The 22,361-nt window shown below is 40.5% G+C and overlaps 2 protein-coding genes and 1 pseudogene across 2 annotated transcripts; all 3 read right to left on the bottom strand.

Moving 5' to 3' along the window:
* Nucleotides 1–735: 735 nt before the first annotated feature.
* LOC147538603 (uncharacterized) lies at nucleotides 736–1,254 on the bottom strand. Its single transcript, XM_086642981.1, has one exon. It carries the CDS (start codon nucleotides 1,252–1,254, stop codon nucleotides 736–738), a length of 519 nt encoding a protein of 172 aa, XP_086499107.1.
* A 2,772-nt stretch (nucleotides 1,255–4,026) lies between these two features.
* LOC147538602 (uncharacterized) lies at nucleotides 4,027–5,658 on the bottom strand. The gene has a single exon (XM_086642980.1). The coding sequence runs from the start codon at nucleotides 5,656–5,658 to the stop codon at nucleotides 4,027–4,029; it is 1,632 nt and encodes a 543-aa protein (XP_086499106.1).
* Nucleotides 5,659–20,111: 14,453 nt separating this feature from the next.
* On the bottom strand, nucleotides 20,112–21,188 carry LOC147538601 (auxin-induced protein 10A5 pseudogene; annotated as a pseudogene).
* Nucleotides 21,189–22,361: the final 1,173 nt, after the last annotated feature.

The following is a 22,361-nucleotide window of genomic DNA, read 5'->3' as shown; positions in this document are numbered from 1 at the left end:
CTCCCTTATTTAAAGAGTCGAACTAGGACTTATCTGCAATTAGGTGTTATTCTGGTTGGCATTGTAGGATGGGAGAAGGGTGGCTTCTCTTCCGCTTGTCTGTGTCTGGCATTAGATAGCTGGTCCTGCACGCCCAAAAGATAGGTGGTCGATGGCTATGCCATCGACCCTCCGACGCCCAAGTCAGTAAGGTTTTTAGACAACAAAGAAGATTCATGAAAGAGGTGAGATCATGTGTTACTCCTTTTCAGACTAAGTGCTGAGGTAGGCTTGTCCCAGCCTTATATCGTTATCTTGGTTGACGTCGTAGGACAGAAGATGGTGTCTTGTTCCCAGCTTGTCCGAGTCTACTGTCTGATAGCCAGCCTGTTTGCAAAAAAGGAGAGATGGTCGATGGCTTGGCCATCGACCCTCCGACGCCCAAGTTAGTAATGATCAAGGGGGAAAAATTTAAATGGATAAAGGAGTTAAAAGTTCATGATACTTCCTGTTCCCCTTCGAGGGGTCAGATTTTGGCAAGTTGTGTGCTGCCAAGTGGCTCGGATGGCAGACTTTAGTATACTGAGGTTGTTTCTGCCCTTCTTTTCATTGGTTTGGGGCGTGTCCCATTTTATTTTCTAAGTGGTCTGTCAGAGAATGAGTAAGAGGGCCAGTCGGTGGTCTAGCCACCAACTCTTCGATGCCTAAGTCAGTATAAGCGTCAGTGAGAAGAATAAGTAAAGTAAGAAGTAGGGTCTAGAAATGGTACAACTTTAGATGAGTGGCATTCCAACTGTTGTTAATGTTGAGCCCATCTTTTGCTTGAAGTTTGTATGCTCCCTGACCTACCACCTTGGTGATTAGGTAGGGACCTTCCCAGTTCGGTGCCAGCTTGCCTGCCCCAGCTTCTCTGGTGTTCTGAAAAACCTTGCGGAGCACCCAGTCACCCACTTTGAAGGCTCGAGCCCTGATGTTCCTGTTGTAGTGACGGGCTACCTTTTGTTGGTATGCCGCGTTTCTGATTACCGCCATGTCTCGGAGTTCGTCAACAGTATCGAGATTATGGTTGAGTTGCTCCCAGTTTGACTCTTCGGTTGTCCATTGGCAGCGTACCGATGGTATCCCAGCTTCTGCTGGTAGGACCGCTTCAGAACCGTAGGCTAGGGAGAAAGGAGTCTCACCAGTTGGCGTTCTAGCAGTAGTGCGATATGACCAGAGAACTCCTGGCAGCTCGTCTGCCCAAGCCCCTTTAGCCTTTTTGAGCCTTTTCTTCATGGTTTTTATGATGGTTTTATTGGAAGATTCTGCTTGGCCGTTGGATTGGGGGTAGCGTGGGGTAGAAAAGCTAAGCTTGATCCCCTAATCCTTGCAGAAGTCTTGGAAATCGAAGCTAATGAACTGGGAACCGTTGTCGGTAACGATCTCCTTGGGTACTCCGAACCTGCAAATGACATTTTTCCAAATAAAATTTTTTACCTCGCGATCTCTGATTTGGTGGAATGCCTCAGCCTCGATCCACTTGGTGAAGTAATCTGTTACGGCTAGCATATAGACTCGCTGCCCTGGAGCAGTGGGCAACTTTCCTACGATGTCCATACCCCACTTCATGAACGGCCATGGTGAGAGTATGGAGTTGAGTTTCTCTGGAGGTAAATGAGAAGAGTTGGCGAACCTCTGGCAACTGTAGCAACTTCTGACATGACTTATGCAATCAGCTCGCATGGTAGGCCAGTAGTAGCCAGCTGTGAGAACTCGACTGGCCAGACTACGACCCCCTGAGTGATTTCCACACTCCCCTTCATGAAGCTCAGCTAACACGTATTTGGCTTCTTCTGGAGTCACACATTTGAGATACGGTCCAGAGTAGGACCTTTTGAGTAACTGACCTTCCAACATAGTGAACCTGGCTGCCTTTGCCCTTAGTCTGCGAGCCTCATTCTTGTCTTCTGGTAGTTGGTCAGTTGTCAGGTAGCTTATTATGGGTGTCATCCAGTTACCGGTGGAGTCTACAGTTGTTACTTCTAATGTGGAGTTCTTCCACGTAGCTGGCCATTGGAGGATGACAAGTGGAATTGTCTGTTCTGCCTTGGCCTGGATTGACGAGCCTAGGTTGGCCAAGGCGTCAGCGTGCCGGTTCTCTAGTCTGGGTACCTGCGTTATATCAGCTTCTTCGAATTCAGCTAGCATTTCTTTTACCTTGGTCAAATAAGCGGTCATCCTGGCATCTCTGGCTTGATATGCTCCTTGCGTCTGGTTGACTATCAGTTGGGAGTCAGACTTTATTTCTATCTTTCGGACGCCCAAGTCTTTGGCAAGAGCTAGTCCAGCGATTAGGGATTCGTACTCTGCTTCGTTATTCGTAGCTTTGAATTCACATCTGATGGCACGCTGGATTTGGTCTCCCTCGGGGGATTGGAGGACTATACCTAGTCCAACTCCATTCATGTTACTGGACCCGTCAACCGACAACGTCCATTTCAACTTCTTCTGCTCTGCAAGGCACAACAACTCCTTCTCGGCTTGAATTAGAGTACCAGGTGTAAAATCGGCTATGAAATCAGCCAGCACTTGAGACTTAATTGCAGTACGAGGTTGGTAGGATATATCATGCTCACTAAGTTCGACTGCCCACTTGGTTAGTCTACCAGATAGTTCTGGTTTGTGAAGTACATTCTTTAATGGAAATGTGGTAACTACAACGATCGGGTGGCACTGGAAGTAAGGTCTTAGCTTCCTGGCAGCCATTACTAAGGCCAGGGCAAGCTTTTCCAGTTGGCTATAACGTGTCTCTGCATCGAGTAGAGACTTCCTAACATAATAGACGGGTAGTTGCTTACCTTGTTCTTCCCGTACTAGTACTGCACTTACTGCCGTTTCAGAGACTGCTAGATAAACATACAAGTTTTCGCCTTCTTGAGGCTTAGACAGTAAGGGTGGAGAGGTTAGGTACTCTTTCAGCTGCTGGAGTGCCTCTTCACATGCTGGAGTCCACGCAAATTCTTTGGCCTTCCGCAGAGTAGAGAAGAAATGGTGGCACTTCTCAGAGGAGCGTGAGATGAAACGGCTAAGGGCTGCTACCCGACCAGCTAACTTCTGCACATCTTTGATGCATGTGGGGGAAGGGATGTTTATCACTGATTGGATCTGGTCTGGGTTGGCTTCCACTCCTCTGTGAGTCACCATGTAGCCCAAGAACTTCCCTGAAGAGACACCGAAGGAACACTTAGTAGGATTGAGTTTCATATTGTACCTTTCTAGCACGTCAAATGCTTGTTCGAGATGTTTTAGATGCTCGTCGGCCACCAGAGACTTGACCAGCATGTCGTCGATGTAGACTTCCATGGTGTCTCCTAGAATACCAGCGAACATTTTGTTTACCAATCTCTGGTAAGTTGCTCCAGCGTTCTTCAACCCGAACGGCATAACCTTGTAGCAGAAGATGCCTCTTTCTGTGACGAAGGCAGTCTTCTCCTGGTCTGCCGGGTGCATTAGTATCTGGTTGTGTCCAGAGAATGCGTCCATAAAACTGAGTAGTCGGTGGCCTGCAGTGGCATCGACTAGCATGTCGATGTGGGGCAGCGGGAATGAATCCTTGGGGCAAGCCTTATTTAGATCGGTGAAGTCGATACAGACTCTCCATTTTCCGTTCTTCTTCTTCACCACGACAACGTTAGCTAACCAGTCGGGGTAATTGACTTCTCGGACAGACCCTGCTTCAATCAGCTTCTGGACTTCCTCATTTATCACTCTGTTGCGTTCTGGAGCAAACTTTCTACGCTTCTGTCTTACTGGAGGATGGCTAGGATCTACCTGTAATTTGTGTACTATTACCTCGGGGTCGATTCCTGTCATGTCAGCATGAGACCAGGCGAAGCAATCATGATGGGCAGTAAGGAATTCGACCAACTTGCTCCGCAACATAGGACTAAGCTTAGAGCCAATCTGCACTTTATGATCTGGGAAGTCTGGGTGGATCTGTACTTCATCTAATTCTTCTATGCTTGGGTGGTCTGGATCGGTGCTACCGAGCATTTCCTTCTGTAATTGCTATAAGGTCGACTTTGGCGCTTTCATCGCATTTTTGTAGCAATTTCTAGAGGAGCTCTGCTCCCCTCTGACCTCTCGTACGCCCCATGGAGTTGGAAATCTGAGCACTTGATGGAAAGTAGATGGTACTGCCCTCATGCTATGAATCCATGGCCTACCAAGTATGATATTATAGGCAGAAGGACAGTCTAGCACAACGAACACAGTACTAAGGTTGACTCCTCCTGCGAAGACGGGAAGGGTGACTTCCCCTAATGTGTGCTTTTGCTCTCCACTGAAGCCTACCAGGACGGTAGATCGTCGGCAGATGCAAGATTCGTCTAAGCCCATACCTTGCAAAGCATTCAAGAAAAGAACGTTAGTAGACGAACCATTATCGATTAAAATACGTTTAACTAAAACATTTGCGATATTAAGAGAGATGACAAGAGCGTCATGATGAGGGTTGACGAGCCCTGTTGCTTCATTGTCTACGAAGCTTATTGTCTGGTTGGTGTAAGCATGAGGAGTGGTTTCTGTAGAGTGGGCTAGAGGGTTTGCTACAATTCTAGCACTCCTCTTGGCGGCAGAGTGGCTGACTCCACTCACTTCAGAACCTCCTGAGATTACTAGACATGTCTTCGTAGGAATCGGCTGCTCTGGTTCCTTGACTTGGGTGTCTTGACGTGCCAATGTATTCTTCCCTTTGTCTGTCAACAAGTCAGTAAGGTGACCTCTTTTCAGCAACTCTGCAACTTCTAGTCTAAGGGCTATGCAATCTGCAGTGTTGTGGCCGTGATCTCCATGGAACTCGCACCACTTGGTAGTGTCCCTTTTCTCGCTAGGAGTCTTCGTCTTTCCTGGCCATCTTACTGTACTTCCCATGCCCTTCATAACTGCTACTAGTTCCACTGGTTCAATGCTTAGGTTGTAATCTGGAATTCTGGTGCGAATAGGTCCTTGAGGCTTCTCTGTTGGGCGACCTGATGGAGGGTCAAGTGGCCTTCTGTTCTCCCTAGGGGGGCCGCGTCTGGAAGTCAGGTAGGGCTCCCCTGGTCTGCTATCCGTTCTCCGATCTGGTCGCCTGGGGCGACGGTCCCTATTCCTGTCATCATAAGAATAATATTTGTTTCGGTGGGCTTCGTCTTCCTCCCACCGAATTTCTACCCAAGCGCGGGCCAAGGCATCTTCCATGGTAGTGCAGTTGAATTTAGTAAGCTCCTTGTACAGCTCCCCTTCTGGTAGCAAACCTTTTCGGAACGCGTCAACTGCCGTCTCCTGGTTGCAGTAGGGAATCGACACTTTCTCTCGATTGAACCTCCCCACAAAGTCCCTGAGTGGCTCGCCTCTTCTCTGGTGGACTCGGTAGAGGTCGCCAGATAGTTTTTCTAGCTTTTTGCTGCTGGCGAACTGCTCTACAAATGTGTCTGTGAGTTGGGCAAAGGAAGCGATCGAGTTGTTGGGCAGGTTCGTGTACCACTGCAAAGCTGGACCTACGAGACTTGAACCGAAGCTTTTGCACATGCACGCCTCCCTGAGATCTCTGGGTATTGCAGCGGTGAACATCCTCTGCTTATATGAAGCGATGTGATCGTCTGGATCGGACGTTCCATCGTACATTTTCATGTTGGGGAATGAAAATTTCTTGGGCATTTCTACCAAGGCAATAGCATCCACGAAAGGTGAGTCTGCGTAGCTCTAGGGCAGACTCTTCCTTAGTGGGGCTGGAACTCCAGGGATCCTAGTGATCATCGCCTCCATCTCTGCGAGTTTCCTCGCCATGATCTGCTCCAGAGGAGTACCTGTAAGAGACAAGTTCAGAATGTCAGCTTGTGAGTTAAGGGTTGTCCCCCCTGCCACAGTGTGGGAGGAGGGAATGGTAAACATTGAAGAGGAAAAAAGAGGAGCAGTAGTAGAATGTAGGGGAAGAGTAGAGTGTAGGGGCAGAGCAGAGCTCTGGAATGAAGGTAGAGTCGTTATGAAAGGTGTTGCAGAGCCAGCTTGAGTAGCAGGTAGTGTCGTAGAACCGCTGACGGTAGTCGATTGCATGATAGGTTGACAAGAAGAACTTCCTGGCTCCGGAGTTGATAAAGGTTGCATTGAAGTAACTGGAGCTCGGAACCTCGTTCCTGTTGTTCTTGGTACAGATAGCTCAGTGATCTTCTCTTGAAGCAGTTGGTTTTCTGCTCTCATCAGAGAATTCTCTTCTTCCAGAGCTTTGAACTTTTGGGCATTCTCCTGTACTTGGGCTGTGAGAGCGGCTATCTGGGCTGAAATATCGATCGGGGTGGCTACCATGTCATCTGCCATTGCAAAGGTCGTCTTTGATAGTTGTTGCTGAGGCCCCACGGTGGGCGCCAAACTGTGGACAGGTAGAAAGTCACACGGTTAGAGAGATCGTTAGGTGGGCACCAGCAACTAGGCTTCGGGCCTCCAAATAGACAGGTTGGCGGGCAGAAGGTCGGGTCTGGTAGTCGGGTGAATGGGTAGACGATCGTCCGAGTAGAGGACGGCTACTGATAGACCAACGTCTGGGTAGGAATCGGGTACTAGCGACCTGTTGACCTGCACAAGAGAAACAAAACCGTGAAGTCCAAGGGGGCACCGGAGATGGTGTCGGCCAAGGACCCTCCGACGGTCAAGTCAGCAACTTAGTTCGATAATGTAAATGAATAAATCGAAAGTAGTTACTAATGATAGTGGAGTCGTTGTAGTATCGGAGGTGGCGCGACTCGTAGAGTGGCCGGAGCTCGGTTCTACGGACAGATGAGTCGGATAGCTTCTGGTCTACTCGGGCGGTAGAGTAGACTTCTGGTTAGGCAGAGTAGACTCCTGATCACGGCAGAGTAGACTTCTGATGATGGTAGAACAGACTTCTGGTGATGGCAGAGTAGACTAGAAAGGTAGAAGAGGAACAGAGAGCCTCCAATGAGATCTGGTGAAGTATCGTAGACACTTCTGGCCGGAACCTCCTTCTTTGACTAACTTAGATAAGATGTCACCGGAGTAGGCGGGTTCTAGTTGGAGCTTTAGTGGTGATTGATGTGATCGGAGTAAAAGGGTTTCTGGAACGCCAAGTTGAGAGTAAGTAATTTCGAGTGAGAGCGAGATCCCCCTTCTGAGAAAGAGGCCTCCCTCTATTTATAGGACTTAGAGAAGGATAACCGCCCATGGCGCGCGGGTTAGTTAGATCCGGAATAGTGGGATCTCATTAGTGTCTTCGTAGCCGTTGATCTCTAGATGAGGCGCCGTAGCCCTACGATGCATGTTGTCTTAGTCTACTTGTTATCGGTAGAAGAGGTCTACTACTCCCTCAAAGTAGCGCAAGACCCGGTCTTCTACCATGACCTCAATGTGTAGCGAAATGTTAGGGATTGAGGTGACTTGTTCTTTAACTGCTAGCCACGTGGTGGCGTGACCCTACTAAGTCTGAGTGAATTGACAAGTCAGACTAGGGTTGTCACGCTAGAAGAGTGGGCTAGGGCGAGCATGCTAGAGTGATTGGGCCTACTAAGCGTGTTGGGCTCGCTAGTGAGGAACTCTCGACGGGCTTCTATGCCAGGCTCGTTGGGTTGCTAGAGGCGCACATTCCATGTTGCATGAAGGTGGGCGCATGAGGAAGGCCCAACCCGAATTCCGTCTCCTTTGAGCCCAGATGCCGTTTTTGGCCAATACAGAGCTCCAGGTTAGAGAGTTTTTTGGATTGTGATAACTTTGGTTATTGGTTTGTTTGTGTTAGTGATGAAAAATATGGGTAGAATGATAAGTTTGAATGGTGCAAATTTTCATTTATGGAAGGGTAAGATGGAAGATTTGCTCTTTGTGAAGGAATTTTACGTTTCGGTGTTTCATGAGAAGAAACTCGATGAGAAGACTGATGATCAGGGGAGTTTGTTACATCGCCAAATGCGTGGTTTGATGAGAAAATCGGTAGATGATAACCTGTTGCATCATATTGAGAATGAGACTAATGCTCATTCTGTGTGGTTGAAGTTGGAGCAGTTATTTGCTCGAAAGACGGTAAACAATAAGATGTATATGATGAAAAAATTGCTCGAGTTGAGATATCAGGAGGGAACTCCGATGACTAATCACTTGAATGCATTCCAGGGGTTGCTCAATAAACTATCTGACATAGGAGTAAACTTTGATGAGGAGATTCATGGTTTATGGCTTCTTGGTACATTACTAGATTCTTAGGAGGTGTTTAGGATATCTCTTTGTAACTTTACTTCCGAAGGAGTTATATCAACGGACTTAGTGAAGAACAATGTCTTGAATAAGGAAACTAGGAGGCAGTCAAATCCTATTTACTTGCATTCAAATGTGGTAATTAATGAATCGCGGGGGATAAGTTCACATAGAGAGTCCAAGAAGAATAGAAGCAAGAGAAAATCTAACAAATTTGCGAATGTGGAGTCATTATTGTCATAAGAAATGACACTTAAAGAAGATTTGTTGGTTGTTGAAGAGAGAAGGTAGGAAAAAAACAAAAAGATAGTGAAGAGAGAGTGCATGTTACTGAAGATGAGTTTCTTATTCTCTGTGAGACTGATGTTATTAATGTTGCATGTCATGAATCCAGTTAGGTTATTGATAGTGGAGCGACTACTCATGCTACATTGCAGCGGGATTTGTTCTGTTCCTATAATTCGGGTAGTTATGGTTCTGTGAAGATGGGTAATGATGGTTTGGCCTAGGTTGTTGGCATTGGCGATATTTGCTTGTAGACTAGTATTGGTACTAGGTTGTTCCTTAAGGGAATCAAGCATGTTCCAGATATCTTGTTAAATTTGATATTTACAAGGAGACTTGATAATGAAGGTTTCTATAGCTTACTCGGAGGGGTAAGTGGAAACTTTCACGAGGTGCTATGGTTGTGGCTCGAGGTGATAAGTTTTCATCTTTCTACTGGATGAAATCTAAGGTCTCCATGGATGTTGTTACTACAGTGGAGAATGATGATGCCATGGAGTTATAGCATAAGAGACTCGGTCACATCAGTGAGAAGGTTGTCTGTGTTATCCAAGAGGGATGCTATTACAGGTATCTCTAGTTTGCAATTACAAAAGTGTGAACATTGTTTTGTAGGGAAACTACACAGGATTTCGCTCAAGTCTTTTGGATCTTTTAGGAAACCCGAGATTCTTGATCTGGTGCATTTAGATCTGTGTGGTCCAATGAAGACAAAATCTTTTGGTGGTGCATCACATTTTGTCACATTCATCGATGATCACTCCAGAAAGTTGTGGGTTTAACTTATGAAAACCAAAGATCAGGTTTTGGGATATTTGAAGCATTTTGTGGCATTGGTTGAGAGGCAGACAGTTAAGAAGCTGAAATGCATTAACAGTAATAATGGTGGAGAGTATTTTGGATCATTTGATGCTTACTGTAGGTAAAACGATATTTTGCATCATAAGACGCCACACAAGACTCCACAATTGAATGGGTTGGCTGAAAGGATGAAAAGGACGATTGTAAGAGAGTTAGATGTTTGACTTCACAATCACGTTTGGCGCAGACTTTCTGGGGAAACGCTTTGAGCTCGGTTGTTCATGTATTGAACTTGTCACCAAGTGCTCCATTTGAGAGTGATATTCCAGAGAGATTATGGACAAGTAAGGATGCTTCTTATGGTCATCTGAAGGTCTTTGGGTGTAAGGCATATGTGCACATTTCCAAAGATGAAAGGTCAAAGCTGGTGATGAAGTCGCGACAATGTGTGTTCGTCGGTTATGGTCAAGATGATTTTGGGTATAGATTCTATGATCCAGTGGAGAAGAAGCTTGTTAGGAGCAGAGATGTTATGTTCATGGAAGATCAAACGATTAAGGACATTAACAAGTCCGGAAATCCAACTCAGGGTTATGAAGGTTTGATTAATTTGGAGGTTGCTCCTTCTACAACGATTGATGGTCATGTCGAGGTTGAGGTTCAAGTTTATACACCACCTGGTGCAAATGCTCCCGCACAAGAAGATAGTCGTATTGGTGGTCATGGTGACGATCATGATGGAACACCAACTACCGAGAACATCCTTACTGTTAGAAGATCTAAGAGGGGTCTGAGACGTTCGATTATGTATGATTCTTGTGAGTATGTGTTACTTACTGATGGGGGGAACCTGAAAGCTTTGATGAAGCTTCGGGAGATGAACACAAACATAATGGTGGAATGCCATGAGAGACGAGAAGGATTCTCTGGAGGAGAACCATACGTTTTAGCTGGTGAAGTAACCTAAGGGTAAGAAGGCGTTGCTTAACTGGTGGGTGTATAGAGTTAAGCATGAAGAAACCAGTTTGCTATCTCGATACAAGGCTAGGTTGGTTGTGAAAGGATTCAGCCAAAGGAAGGGAATTGATTTCGATGAAATATTCTCTCCTGTTGTAAAGATGTCATCCATTCGGGTTGGAATTGGATTGACAGCAAGCCTTCATCTAGAGGTTGAACAAATGGATGTAAAGACTGTTTTTCTCCATGGTGATTTGGAGGAAGAGATTTACATGATGCAACCAGAAGGCTTTGTGAAGAAAGGGAAATAGGACTACGTTTGCCGCTTGAAGAAAAACCTTTATGGATTGAAGCAGGCACCTTGACAGTGGTATAAGAAGTTTGAGTCAGTTATGAGGGAGCATGATTAGATGAAGACTACTTCCGATCATTGTGTGTTTGTTCAGAAATTTGGTGAAGATGATTTTATCATCTTGTTGTTGTATGTTGACGATATGTTGATTGTGGGCATGAACTTTGGGAAAACCAGGAGTTGAAGAAACAACTAAGCGAGTTCTTCGCATGAAAGATTTGAGTCCAACGAAGCAGATTCTTGGTATAAGAATTGCTTGAGATAGAGAGAAGAAGTTGATTCACTTATCTGAGGAGAAGTACATTGAGAAGATACTTCAAAGGTGTCATATGGACAAATCTAAAGCTGTCAGCACGCCTCTTGCTGAACACTTTAGATTGAGCAGTCAACAGAGTCCAAGTACAGACTCAGAGAAGGAAGGTATGGAAAGGATTCCATATGCTTCTACTGTTGGTAGTTTGATATATGTTATGGTGTGTACCAGACCAGACATAGCTTATGCGGTTAGTACAGTTAGTCGCTTTCTTTCTAATCCGGGGAAGGAACATTGGAATGCAGTGAAGTGGATTTTGAGATACGTGATGTGGTTCTTCCAAAGAGTTAGAGTTGGTTAAAGTTCATACAGACGATAATGGACCTGATATAATGACGAAGGCTCCGCCGAAGAGGAAGCTGGAGGTTTGTTGAGGGATAGCAGGGCTGGTTGTTTAAGTCCGCCGAGGGACAACAGGGCTAGTTATTTCTCCCACCTACTCGGAGGGGGAGTTTGTCGGATTTTCCTCCTAGTGGGAAAACCTGTTGGGTTTGGTCTAGTAAACCAAATCCGGGCCCAAGTCCTGTTTCTTTGGGCCGGTGAATTAGGTCAGTGGAATTAGGGTTAAGGGAAAATTCTATAAATACTACCTTAATCTTATTTAGAATTTGAGAACGCAATTAGAAACGCACAAGAGAATAGAGGAGAGAGAAAGAGGTCAGCCGAGAGGAAGCAGTCAGCGGGTCAGAGTATTTTCAGCACGTACAGTCTTTGGTGTTCGGGAAAACCGATGGTGAGATCTTCTCCGGTTGACCTGAAATTTTGTAGAGGTATTTCTGACTTGTTCATCTAGGATTTGTATGGTTGGATCGGTAATTGGTGGTCGAAATCCTAGTGAACTTATAGTCGTTTTGGACTGCATATTTCTAGGTTGTTTTAATCTTTCTTGTGAGGTTTTCTTCGTGTTTGAGATTGATTCCTTTTGAAGTCTGAGTCTTGGGTTTAGTTCTATTAAACAAGGAGGGCGTAGCCTGTAACTCAATTGCTTATTATAGTTGATTTGGAGTGGACTACTTGTCCCATGGTTTTTACTTCTCATATTTAGGAGGTTTTCTACGTTAAAAATCACTGTCTTATTTACTTTCAGTTCTTCGTGTATCGCTACCACTATTCTCTATATTTTTCTCATAACTAATACTATATTTTCGCTGCGCCGACTATCCCATTTTTCCCAACACCACATATCCCTAATCTGTCTGTAGCATAAATCGTTTTGAAGGGACCAACTCGGTTCAAATATTTCCTTACACAGATGGACTTACAGTAAAGCTTTTGACGAGTGAACGAAAAGTAAGTGTTAATACGTAGCAAATAAGGTAAGTTGGTGTAAGTAGGAAAAAAAAAGATTACAAATATAATGAATTGATATCAAGTATCAACCATTAATAATACCTTTCAACAAAAAATAAAAGCCATTAATAATAGAGAACATTAAAATGTTACCGATAATAGACATTTCATTAAACTTAATCATTTAGGTAATAGTTACAAAATACTAAGCACAAAATATCTTATATAGTTGGTCTGTGACACCGGCCCTTTTTCGGGCTTCTTCAATAATACTAAGAGGCCGTTGAATTAGTCGGGCATGTAGCAGATTGATTCTTTGTTATCACAATTTTGACTTCTCTTCGGATACTTGAAATTTATATCTAGGCTCAATATCGTTCAATACAATCCAACCGAATTGATTACATCAGACATATGGTGGTTGAACAAATGACCTGGGGGGGGGGGGGGGGGGGGGGGCGTCAATCAAGTCTTTGTCCTTAAAATTAATTATTATATGGCTAAAGAGAGAAAAAAAGATACTGGTTCATGAAGTCCCTTTCAAACTTATTTTGTTTTGCCGAAAATCCCATATTGTCACAAGGAAAGACAAATTTGTGTATCTGAAAATGCTGTCCTATTTTTGATGGAGCCCTTTTCAGATAATAGTTTGAGGTGCATCCATCTATCACCTTTAAAAATATGGCACAAAATAGAGAAAGATGATCATTCCTTTTGTAGGTATAGAAAACAAAAAACTATGCCCCATTTTTTTGTAAAGAGACAAATTGATCTGACAATGACCCAAGATCTACCAATAATAATACAAAATAGGGATCTTTTAAGTAAATTCAATATGTTTTCTTTTGATGAGTTGGTTCATTTTCAAAATAAATTATTTTCACATTTAAAGTGAACAAAGACTAAATATGAAATATACCTGGTTTTTAAGTAAAGAGTTCAATAATTTTAGGTAATATAAGAGATATTCTAACTCGTCTTGTGACAGATTTACTCTCTATTGTCACAATTATGATTTTTTTGTGACTACTGAAGATTTACATTCATCAGTTTACCCTCCGATATTCAGTAAATTGTCAAAGAGATAGTTCATCTCTAGTTTAGTTAGAGATTGAAGATATGATATGATTAATATCACTATTTCTGTGAAACATATGAATTAGTAAGAAGTTTTGTCTCCAAAAATGTTGAGTAAATTTGCATTATTTATTTATCAACAACCCTTAGTTGGAGTGGTAAGAAGCATAGTCTTTCATTCTAGAGGTCAGAGGTTCGAGACACGGTGCACAATTCATAAAAAAAAATATTTGCACTATTTTTTTCTTATGAGTAAATTTGCATTATATTTTTCTTATTTCTTTTAGAAACTAGAAAAATTGTATTGACATAAATGACGTCAATACAACAACTAATAAGATACATGAATAAATTTTGACAAAGATTAATAAGAATGTCAACATCTAAATTCTTATAGACCACGTTATCTACGTGTTCACGTAAAGAAACAAAAAACTACAGATACGGGAGATCTATCAATTCATAATAATATAAAACAGTGATATGTCTTCACATATTTACGTACCGACTAGAACTTGTCCCAACTACATTCAAAATATCATATTTATTTGCTTTTCTCTTAAAATATCGTTTAGAAGAGTCAGCAAACCTTCACGTATCAGAAAACAAACTGATTTAGCTATGTGGGGGTTAAAACAAATAGTTCAAGTCTTTGTCCTTAAAATTGATTATTATTATTATTATTATTACGTATTCCATTGAAGAAACAAATAAGACACTAGTTGAAGACTTGAAGTCCTTTTCAAGCTGAATTGTTTTCCCCTAACAGTCCATTAGTCCCATATGGTCACCACCTGCATCCATGTTGTACTACTTCAAGTGGGGCCATTTTTTCGTGAAGCTCACAAAGGAGCCAGTAGTAGTCCCCCTCCTAAGAGGTCTCTATGTCTTTCCAAAAGTTGCACTATTTGGGACAGATTAGAATTTGTAATGTAGGTAAATGAAATAGTAAATTGTCGACGATATGACTTTTTTTTTGTAAGCACAGAGTGACACGTAGAGAAATAACAACCTAGAACTTTCGAGGATACACTATTAATAATAGAAAATACAGATCTTAAAATTTTCAATACGACAAAGTAATTTGCCAAAAACTTAGTCCGAACTTTCTGTTTTTCTTTCTATTGAGTCGGTTCACTTTCAAAGTGAACGCCAGGAAGTCTTCTATTGAGTCGGTTCACTTTCAATAAAAATCTGCATTCCTTTTTGTAGTTAGAGACATCAAAAGGAAGTCTGCGTTCCTTTTTGTAGTTAGAGACACCAAAAAGAAAATTTGTCACTTATTCAGTATCCATTTGTTGCCTCGTATTTCAGTACCGACTAAAATTTGCCAAAACTAAAATATCTTATCTGTTTGCCCTCTCGCAAAATAACATTTGAGCAACTTCATCAGTAATCTAAGGAGTCAAAGAGGCTGTGCATCTGGTCTTTTGACAGATTTATATCTAGCACAACTATGATTTCTTTTATGACTTTTTAAATTTACTATTTACACTTCAATATTAAAGGGAATTTAGTACTTAGTTCACTATTTCATGTTAATAAAAAGGTTGTCATGTTAATAAAAATGATGGGGCAACTGAGGTGATATCGATATCCTTAAAATTAATTGTGATTTGGTTGAAGGAACAAAAAGGACACTAGTTAAAGTCCTTTTCAAACTTATTTATTTACCAACTTGTTTGTTATTTTGGAAACGGTACTCCATGCCATCACCACCATAGACAAATTTGTAACGTTCCAATCTCCACATATGCTAGTACTATTTGGGGTGGAGCCATTTTATTCACCACCTCTCAATTCTTCAACTTGTGGGATATGAAAGAAGCCGAGTCCATTCACTTTCGAAGTAATGTGATACTAGGCGTCGAATACGACGACTTCTTTCTGCAAGTAGAGAGAAAACTTTGTATTAATACGAAAGATCTGTTATTAATGTTGAGAATACGGGTCAGAGTTGCTTAGCAGGGAGGGGTAATGAACTGTTATATAATTATGCATGTCTTTAAATATATTCCATCTACCAAGTCCAAGAGCACAACAAATAAAAAATTCTATAGCCCTAGGGTTTTCACCTATTGTTCTGTAGAATCATTATGTCATAATAGAATGATCCTTGAACTGATACAGTACATTACATATGTGATTTTGACACATCATAAGGTCACAATAAGAATATAAACTAAAAAGTGTTGATATAATATACATACATATATATATATATATATACACACACACATTAGTTTATGTTCTTATTGTGACCTTATATTGTGTCAAAATCACATACGTAATGTATTATATTTGTTGAAGGATTATTCGATTATGACGTAACGATTCTACAGAACAATAGAAAAAATGACCAGCTAGCAATTAAAAAGATTAAGTGAAAACCATAGAGCTATAGTATTTCTTATATATGTACATACTTATGTTTGTATAAACACATTCTCTATCTAAATCGTTTCGAGACACAAATCCCTACCATGCAGAATATCGCGACCGTAAAAATAATCCTAAAAGCCATGATAAGAATAATAATCTTCCCAACAATAATAACATTTTTATAACTACTAATACATGATATATAATTGTATATGTGTGATCATAGGCAGGGACGGAACTACAGCTAGGCCGAAGGGGGCCATGGCCCCCTCGACCTAGCCGTAGCGGTTTACATTACAGCCCCAAGTCACAAAAGTTATGCTATTATTTCAGGTAATACGCATCATGAAATAGCAAATTTTAATTGGCTCGCTGGTAGAACTATTTGCTTACCACCTAATTGACTCAGGTTCAATCCCTTAGGAGCAGCAATTTTTTTTTATGTGTAATCTTTGTTTGAAAACTTTTCTGTAATTCCAATTACATTGGCCCCCCTAGATCATTAATCCTAGTTTCGTCCCTGATCATAGGTCTGTTCATCTTTGTCTAAACAAAAGTCTAGCGAAGTAAGAAATTGGCCTTCTAGCTCGTTTGGTTAATTTTTTGTCAGATTCCGTTCTGTTAGTTGGCCCGAACGATTTAATTTCTTATAATATTTTCAAAACCTATAACTTTTCTAAAATATATACGAGTGCCTTGAATATTTTCTATTTACATATTTTTTACAAAAATAACATATTGGCAAAACATGTAAATAACTTAGTTCTAGGATAAAACTTATTACCTACTCAAATAATTGTATAGTCTTAAATGGTTATCAATTCATCCAGGGACCCTCTGGGTCCTCCCAAAAAAATTTAATAGTAGTCTATACGAAAATGAAGGACTTTTGTGACGTCCCGCGTACGTAGCAAATGAACAAAATCCGTAATAAATGAATTTTAGTTACAACAAATAGCCCGCAACCGATAGTGACGTCGCAATGGCTTTTAGATACAAATTTTCGGTTATGAGATAGTTCGTAACTGAAAAAAAAACTCTTTGGTTAATGGCTTTTGTCGTAGCAAAAGAGCATAAGCATCTCATTAATTTTATCGAAATAACTTTGTTGCATATAGAGCTTTGTCGCTTGCAACAGTCTCTTTTGAAAGATTTTTTCAGCTATGAAGTTAGTCAAGACACACTTAACAAACAAGATGAATGATTCTGGTTGAATGATAAATTAATTAGTAATCTTTATTGAAAAGAAATTTTTTAGTGAAATTGACAATGCGTCGATTATGCGAACATTTCAAAACATAAACTCTCGTAGAGGTCAATTATGTGTTGTAATCCTTGATGTATTTGTGAAATTATGTTTCGAGCATATAATTTTGCACCCCTTAAATCGAAATCATGAATCCATCCTAATTTTAGCGTAACAATAATAAACTTTGAAGAGAACATATAAAATTGTACATCAAAGTGGACAAGTAACCTAATACTTTTATCATTATGAGAGATGTGTCATAAATTTAAAGATTAAATTTTTAGGGTTCCAAAACCCTAACAATACTAGCCTTATTTAACCTTCTTTCTTGTTAACATTAGACAAATCTGATTAATACTCCCTAATGCAATCTTTCTTGAACTTTTGTTGATCATCTGATCTCGTCTCTCAATCCGGCACGTGAATTCCTCACATATCTCATTAGTAAGGTTTACAAAGAGTTGGGTGAGGTTGTATTAGCGTTGTTGTGGAGTTTTTGTGGGGTTGTGTTGGGGTTTTGATAGATTTGCATTGGGTTGCATTAGAATTAAAGAACATTTAAAAAAATATATGTGGGGTCAAACCCAAACAAATTCATGAGTTTTCAGAAGACAACCATGGCCCCAATCTCTAATTAACATTAACTATAAGGCCCAATTTCTAATTAACATTAATTATCAAATATTAGTGTACTTATAGTTGGGTTGGTTGTCTACTTTTCGACCTTGTATGTTTCATATCAAGTCAGTTTGGTACTGGTGTTGAATGAGAGTACGTGGTGACATATGAGATCTGTTGTACAAGTGTTGGAAGACAAAGTAGAGTTGTAAGGAAATCCTGTCTTATACATTGAGTGGGGATGAGTACATAATTTGCGTGCTTATAAAATCCGTACCTGGTTTAATTGCAAGGCGTGGAGGAACAAACGTAAGTCCAAGCCCATTGGAACTAACTTAAAGCCCATGAAGACTAACTTGGCCCACTACTAAAGCCATTAGTATTAAACGAGGGAGCATCTAAAGGCACCCGGAGAAATTTCTATTCACGCCGCGTACGGCCTGGGTCAGGCACCCAGGAGCCCACTTTAACTGATCATCTTTGTCTTATCATCATCATCATCACTTCAAGGAACCATGAAACCTCAAACATCAAATCGAGTATGGCAGAATCAAATTTCACCATCATCTTCTTCTTCTCCTTCGTAACATCACCATCTTCTATTCTACTCCATGAAAATATGCAATAGAAAAGCTCCAAAATAAGTAATTTCAAAGCATCAAACCCGAAAACATAAATTTATTCAGATCTAACATTGAAGGATCAAATTCAGATGTAATATTGAACAATCAAATTAAGTTAGAATTTATCTTGAGTAAAGTTAAGGTTGAATATGATTCCCATATGATTACAACCGCAAAAAAACACAAGATGGCAACTCGAGCTAGCCAGTCTGAGGAGTTTGAACTGGCCAGTCTGAGGGGTTCGGACTGGTCAGTCCGAGCGTTTTCTCTTGGTCTCAGACTTGTCAGGTCGAGAACTTAAGCAAGGGTTCGGATTGACAAATCTGAACTCCAAATCAAAGGCTCGGATTAGACTGGTCAGTTTGAACTTCTCGGACTGGTCAGAGTCTGAACCTTTGCTTAAATTTTCGGACGGATCGATCAGTGTACTTCATAACCGGATGCCAACGATGTTTGTGATCAAAAGAAATTAACCTTGGGAAATCTTCTCCCCTGAGTGCTAACAACAATTTTTCGAGTGTTTTTAACCGCTCCCACTAAACTAACAATCTACTAACTAGAGCCGAGGAACATGACACTTCTCTTTTGAACATAATTCATATATCGTTTAATTAGTAACACTTACCCTTGATCAACTGATATTAACTTTTTCGTTAACACAAAATCTCCTTTTTAAGATTATGCATTCGATCTCAACAAGGGCCACTTCTTAGTAATGGAGGTAATTTAGTTAGTTCTGCAACCATCCATCGACTGAAATTTACCTCTCACATTTATAAACTGATTAAATCCCTTTTCTACTAGCTATGTGGATTAACTAAAAATTAATATCTCTTCCAACAACCCTTGACCACCAAAGTATCATTTCTCAAACTTTACCACCCTTCTTTTCTAAAACTTGACCTGCCATCAACTAAATGGCCTCCATTGATAGGCTACAATCAATATAAAAAGGAATTAGGAATGACTTCCATAAATAATTCAAGAGATTACATCAAGGGAGAAAGAGAACAATTTTCCCATGACTTCTTTCACATGGTCTGGGACCCTTTCTCTCAGTGGCGTGGCCGAGAATTTGGGGGCCCGGTGCGAAAAAAATATTTGGGGCCCTTTCTCCACTGATATCAAAACGTAAACTCTTTTCACACATTATACGTTTAGTAATTATCTCTTAAGAAACTAAGTTCGATAAGAAAAAAAGTTTAACTCCTTCCGTGAAGTTGAATACTTATTCTAAGTTGTGTATTTTTTCATCCCAAATACTTCTATGCAAAAACCATACACATTTGACAACACTCCTTCCACGAAAAGATAGAACAATAAGTATTCGACTTCATAAACATACAAACTAAACTAATAGTTTATCACTTTATCCATAACTTAATACCATAACTAATAGTTGTTATTTTTTTGTGAAGAAAATAGTTGTTGTTAGAAACAGTTGGAGATAATAACGAGTTCATAAAATAAACAAAAAAGTGATTATTGGGTGGATTGAACTTGAGACCTCTTTGTTAACACTCAAGAGGTTTACCAATTCAGCTACATCACCATCTTTTTTCATTGTGTACTGCTAAATTAATATAACTAATCGGAATTTAGGGGCCCCTATTTATATAAGAAAATTATGTGGTTTGAGGGGGGGCCGGTGCGACGGCACCGGTCGCACCCCCTCAAACACGCCCCTGCTTTCTCTAATGTTGATATCTTTTTCAAATTTATGAAACATTATTTATTTAGATGGTCATAATATTTCTACCGTCATATACCAAATTGTTTTTTTTACCTCTAGGTCATTTCGGAGCGTGGGTAAAGGTGTGAGCTCACGTTTTGTGTGTTAAAGGTTTTTCGGTCGAACATGTATTACGTCCTAAATAAAACTCCGTGCTCTTTAGACTTAGATGATACATGTTGAGACAAAAATACGTTACAACTTCCATTGTCACAGGTGAACAAATCAGAATTGGATTGTGGCAAGGGAATGTGAGGTTGTGCTATCGAATGTGTAAACAATATTAATCCCCATTCTAACTTCTCCAGTTTCTTTCTATTATATCTCAATTATTTGATTGGAATTCAAAATTAATAATAAATTAGAGAATTACATTAAATCTCAAATTTTATGGGTCTCCTCCGATTCAAACTCGGACGACTCGGTTGTGAAAACCCACTTTTGCCATCTCCAAATATTCCATCGAGCAAAGTCAGAACTCCCCCTATTCTCCTCCACCTTTAATTATGTCTTAATTAACAAAAAAACCCGAAAATGGGACTAAAAGAAAAATCAAATCCGTGTTAACTCACCAGTCCCAACGATTCACCATCCACAATCCAACTCACTCAATTCTTTAACCCGAGTCATACAAAATTGCCCATGGAAGGTTCAAAATCAAACCCCCCATTTTGCTCTACACTCAATCTTCACGAGTCGACTCAATTCTTCAAGACCCATTCAGCTGAGTTAATAAGAATCGGTATTTTTTTAAATGACGAATTAGTCATCAGTCTAAATTTATTTACCAAATGGATTTCTCAGAGAGTCCATTATGAAGAAGAGGTCTAGATTCAGTCCAAAACTCAAAACTTTGCCTTAAACCAACATGACAATATCTCTGAAAATCCTCGAGATTCACAAACTTATTAGACTCGGGTCGTGAGATGTACCGAATAATTTCTTCAAAAACCGATTCATCACATGGAATCGATAACGGACCATGATGATTACTAAAACCGAACTCTTCTTCGGTTTGGATTAGAAGTTTCTTGATTACCGGATGGTTAAGGTGAGTCGCGCGTACAACAAATCTCCTACAACTCGTTCCTACGTTGACTGCCACGTGTCCTGCAGGTATATCGGAAGGTACTCTAGTTGTTGATCCTCCAGTTAAGCGGGAAGCAGCGGCGGCTTTTTGACGCCACCGTCGGAGCATTTGTTTGAGTTTGACAATGTGACGGATTTTGCGGCACTTTCCGATTCCGGTTGACATTCTTTTGGAAGTTTTTGTGTTTGGTTTTGTAGAGAGATAGAGAGAAGAGAGAGAAAGTGTTGAGAATGAGGAGTGGGGTTTGGAGGGAAGAGATAGAAGGGTGGTTTTATAAAGCTTGGGTTACTAAAATACCCTTAGAGTTTGGAGATAATAACGAAACTAAAGAGAAAACCGAAAGAACAATATAGTACAGTAGAGAAATAGTATTAGTTTTAGAGATAGTTGGATCTAATCCTGGAATTTGGTGTCAGTGTTACAGTGAACCAGAATAAAGTGACGAACCGGGTTGAAGTAATCCAGTTCTGGTCTCATATAAGTCATTAGAGATGAGAGATGCAAAAGAAAAATTCCGGATATTAAGTTTTGGTCAAAAAAAAAAAAAAAAAAAAGAGATAAGCCCACAATCATCTTGGAGTTCATTGAAGATCGTCAAGTCAGTGTTTTGTCAATTTTATAGGTCTGCTGCGTATATTTGCACATTGAAAGGTGTGATGTAAATTTTTCTCTATGTTTTAGCATTTTCTTTTTTATTTCTCTCTTTCTGGGTGCGCCCCTCTCTCTATTTTCTATCTCTTTTGTATTTTTTCTTTTTACTACTCGATTTACGTTTTCTATCTGAAATTACTTGATTGACAATTATAGATATATTTTATATATAAGCCACAATTAAACATATTAAACATAATAAACATGACACTTGATTCGTTTAACTAGTGTTTTTGCTTATTGCGCATGATATTTTGATTTAAATAACTATTTTCTGTAATTAAAGTTTGCAACTCGTAAATAGGATGGGGCTATGTGTAGAGTACATAGGGCTCGAGCCTTAGGTAATATATTTGTTTTTCGCAACAGACTAGCAGCGAAGTCTTCTATGGGCTGGTGGTGAGAGGGATGTTGTTATGTGTTGATGACCAGGGTTTGACTCTTCTACGACCTGAAGTCATATTTCTTCGTGAGTTAATGTGTTTACTTTCCGTTTTCTTAAAAGCATTTTTTCCCGATCTTTCCTTTTTTCCTATCGCAACGGATATCGAACATACGCTGAAGATTTTCTTAAACTTTTATGTTTCAATACTCTCTTTTTGTCCCTAACCAAATTTGAAATATAATCCAACAATGATATTTTCTATTCTGTGATGAATTGTGTTCCTTACATTTTTTCATTCTTTTTTTTTTTTTGTTGAAAAGAAGCACTACACCAACTAGAGAACCTTCAGCTCAAATGTCA

The sequence above is a fragment of the Eschscholzia californica genome, unplaced genomic scaffold, assembly GCF_041429995.1.
Source record: "Eschscholzia californica isolate CP2 unplaced genomic scaffold, dmEscCali1.0.p SCAF_5, whole genome shotgun sequence".
In the NCBI taxonomy this organism is placed as follows: Eukaryota; Viridiplantae; Streptophyta; class Magnoliopsida; order Ranunculales; family Papaveraceae; genus Eschscholzia; species Eschscholzia californica.
This window is presented reverse-complemented; position numbering and strand designations above follow the sequence as displayed.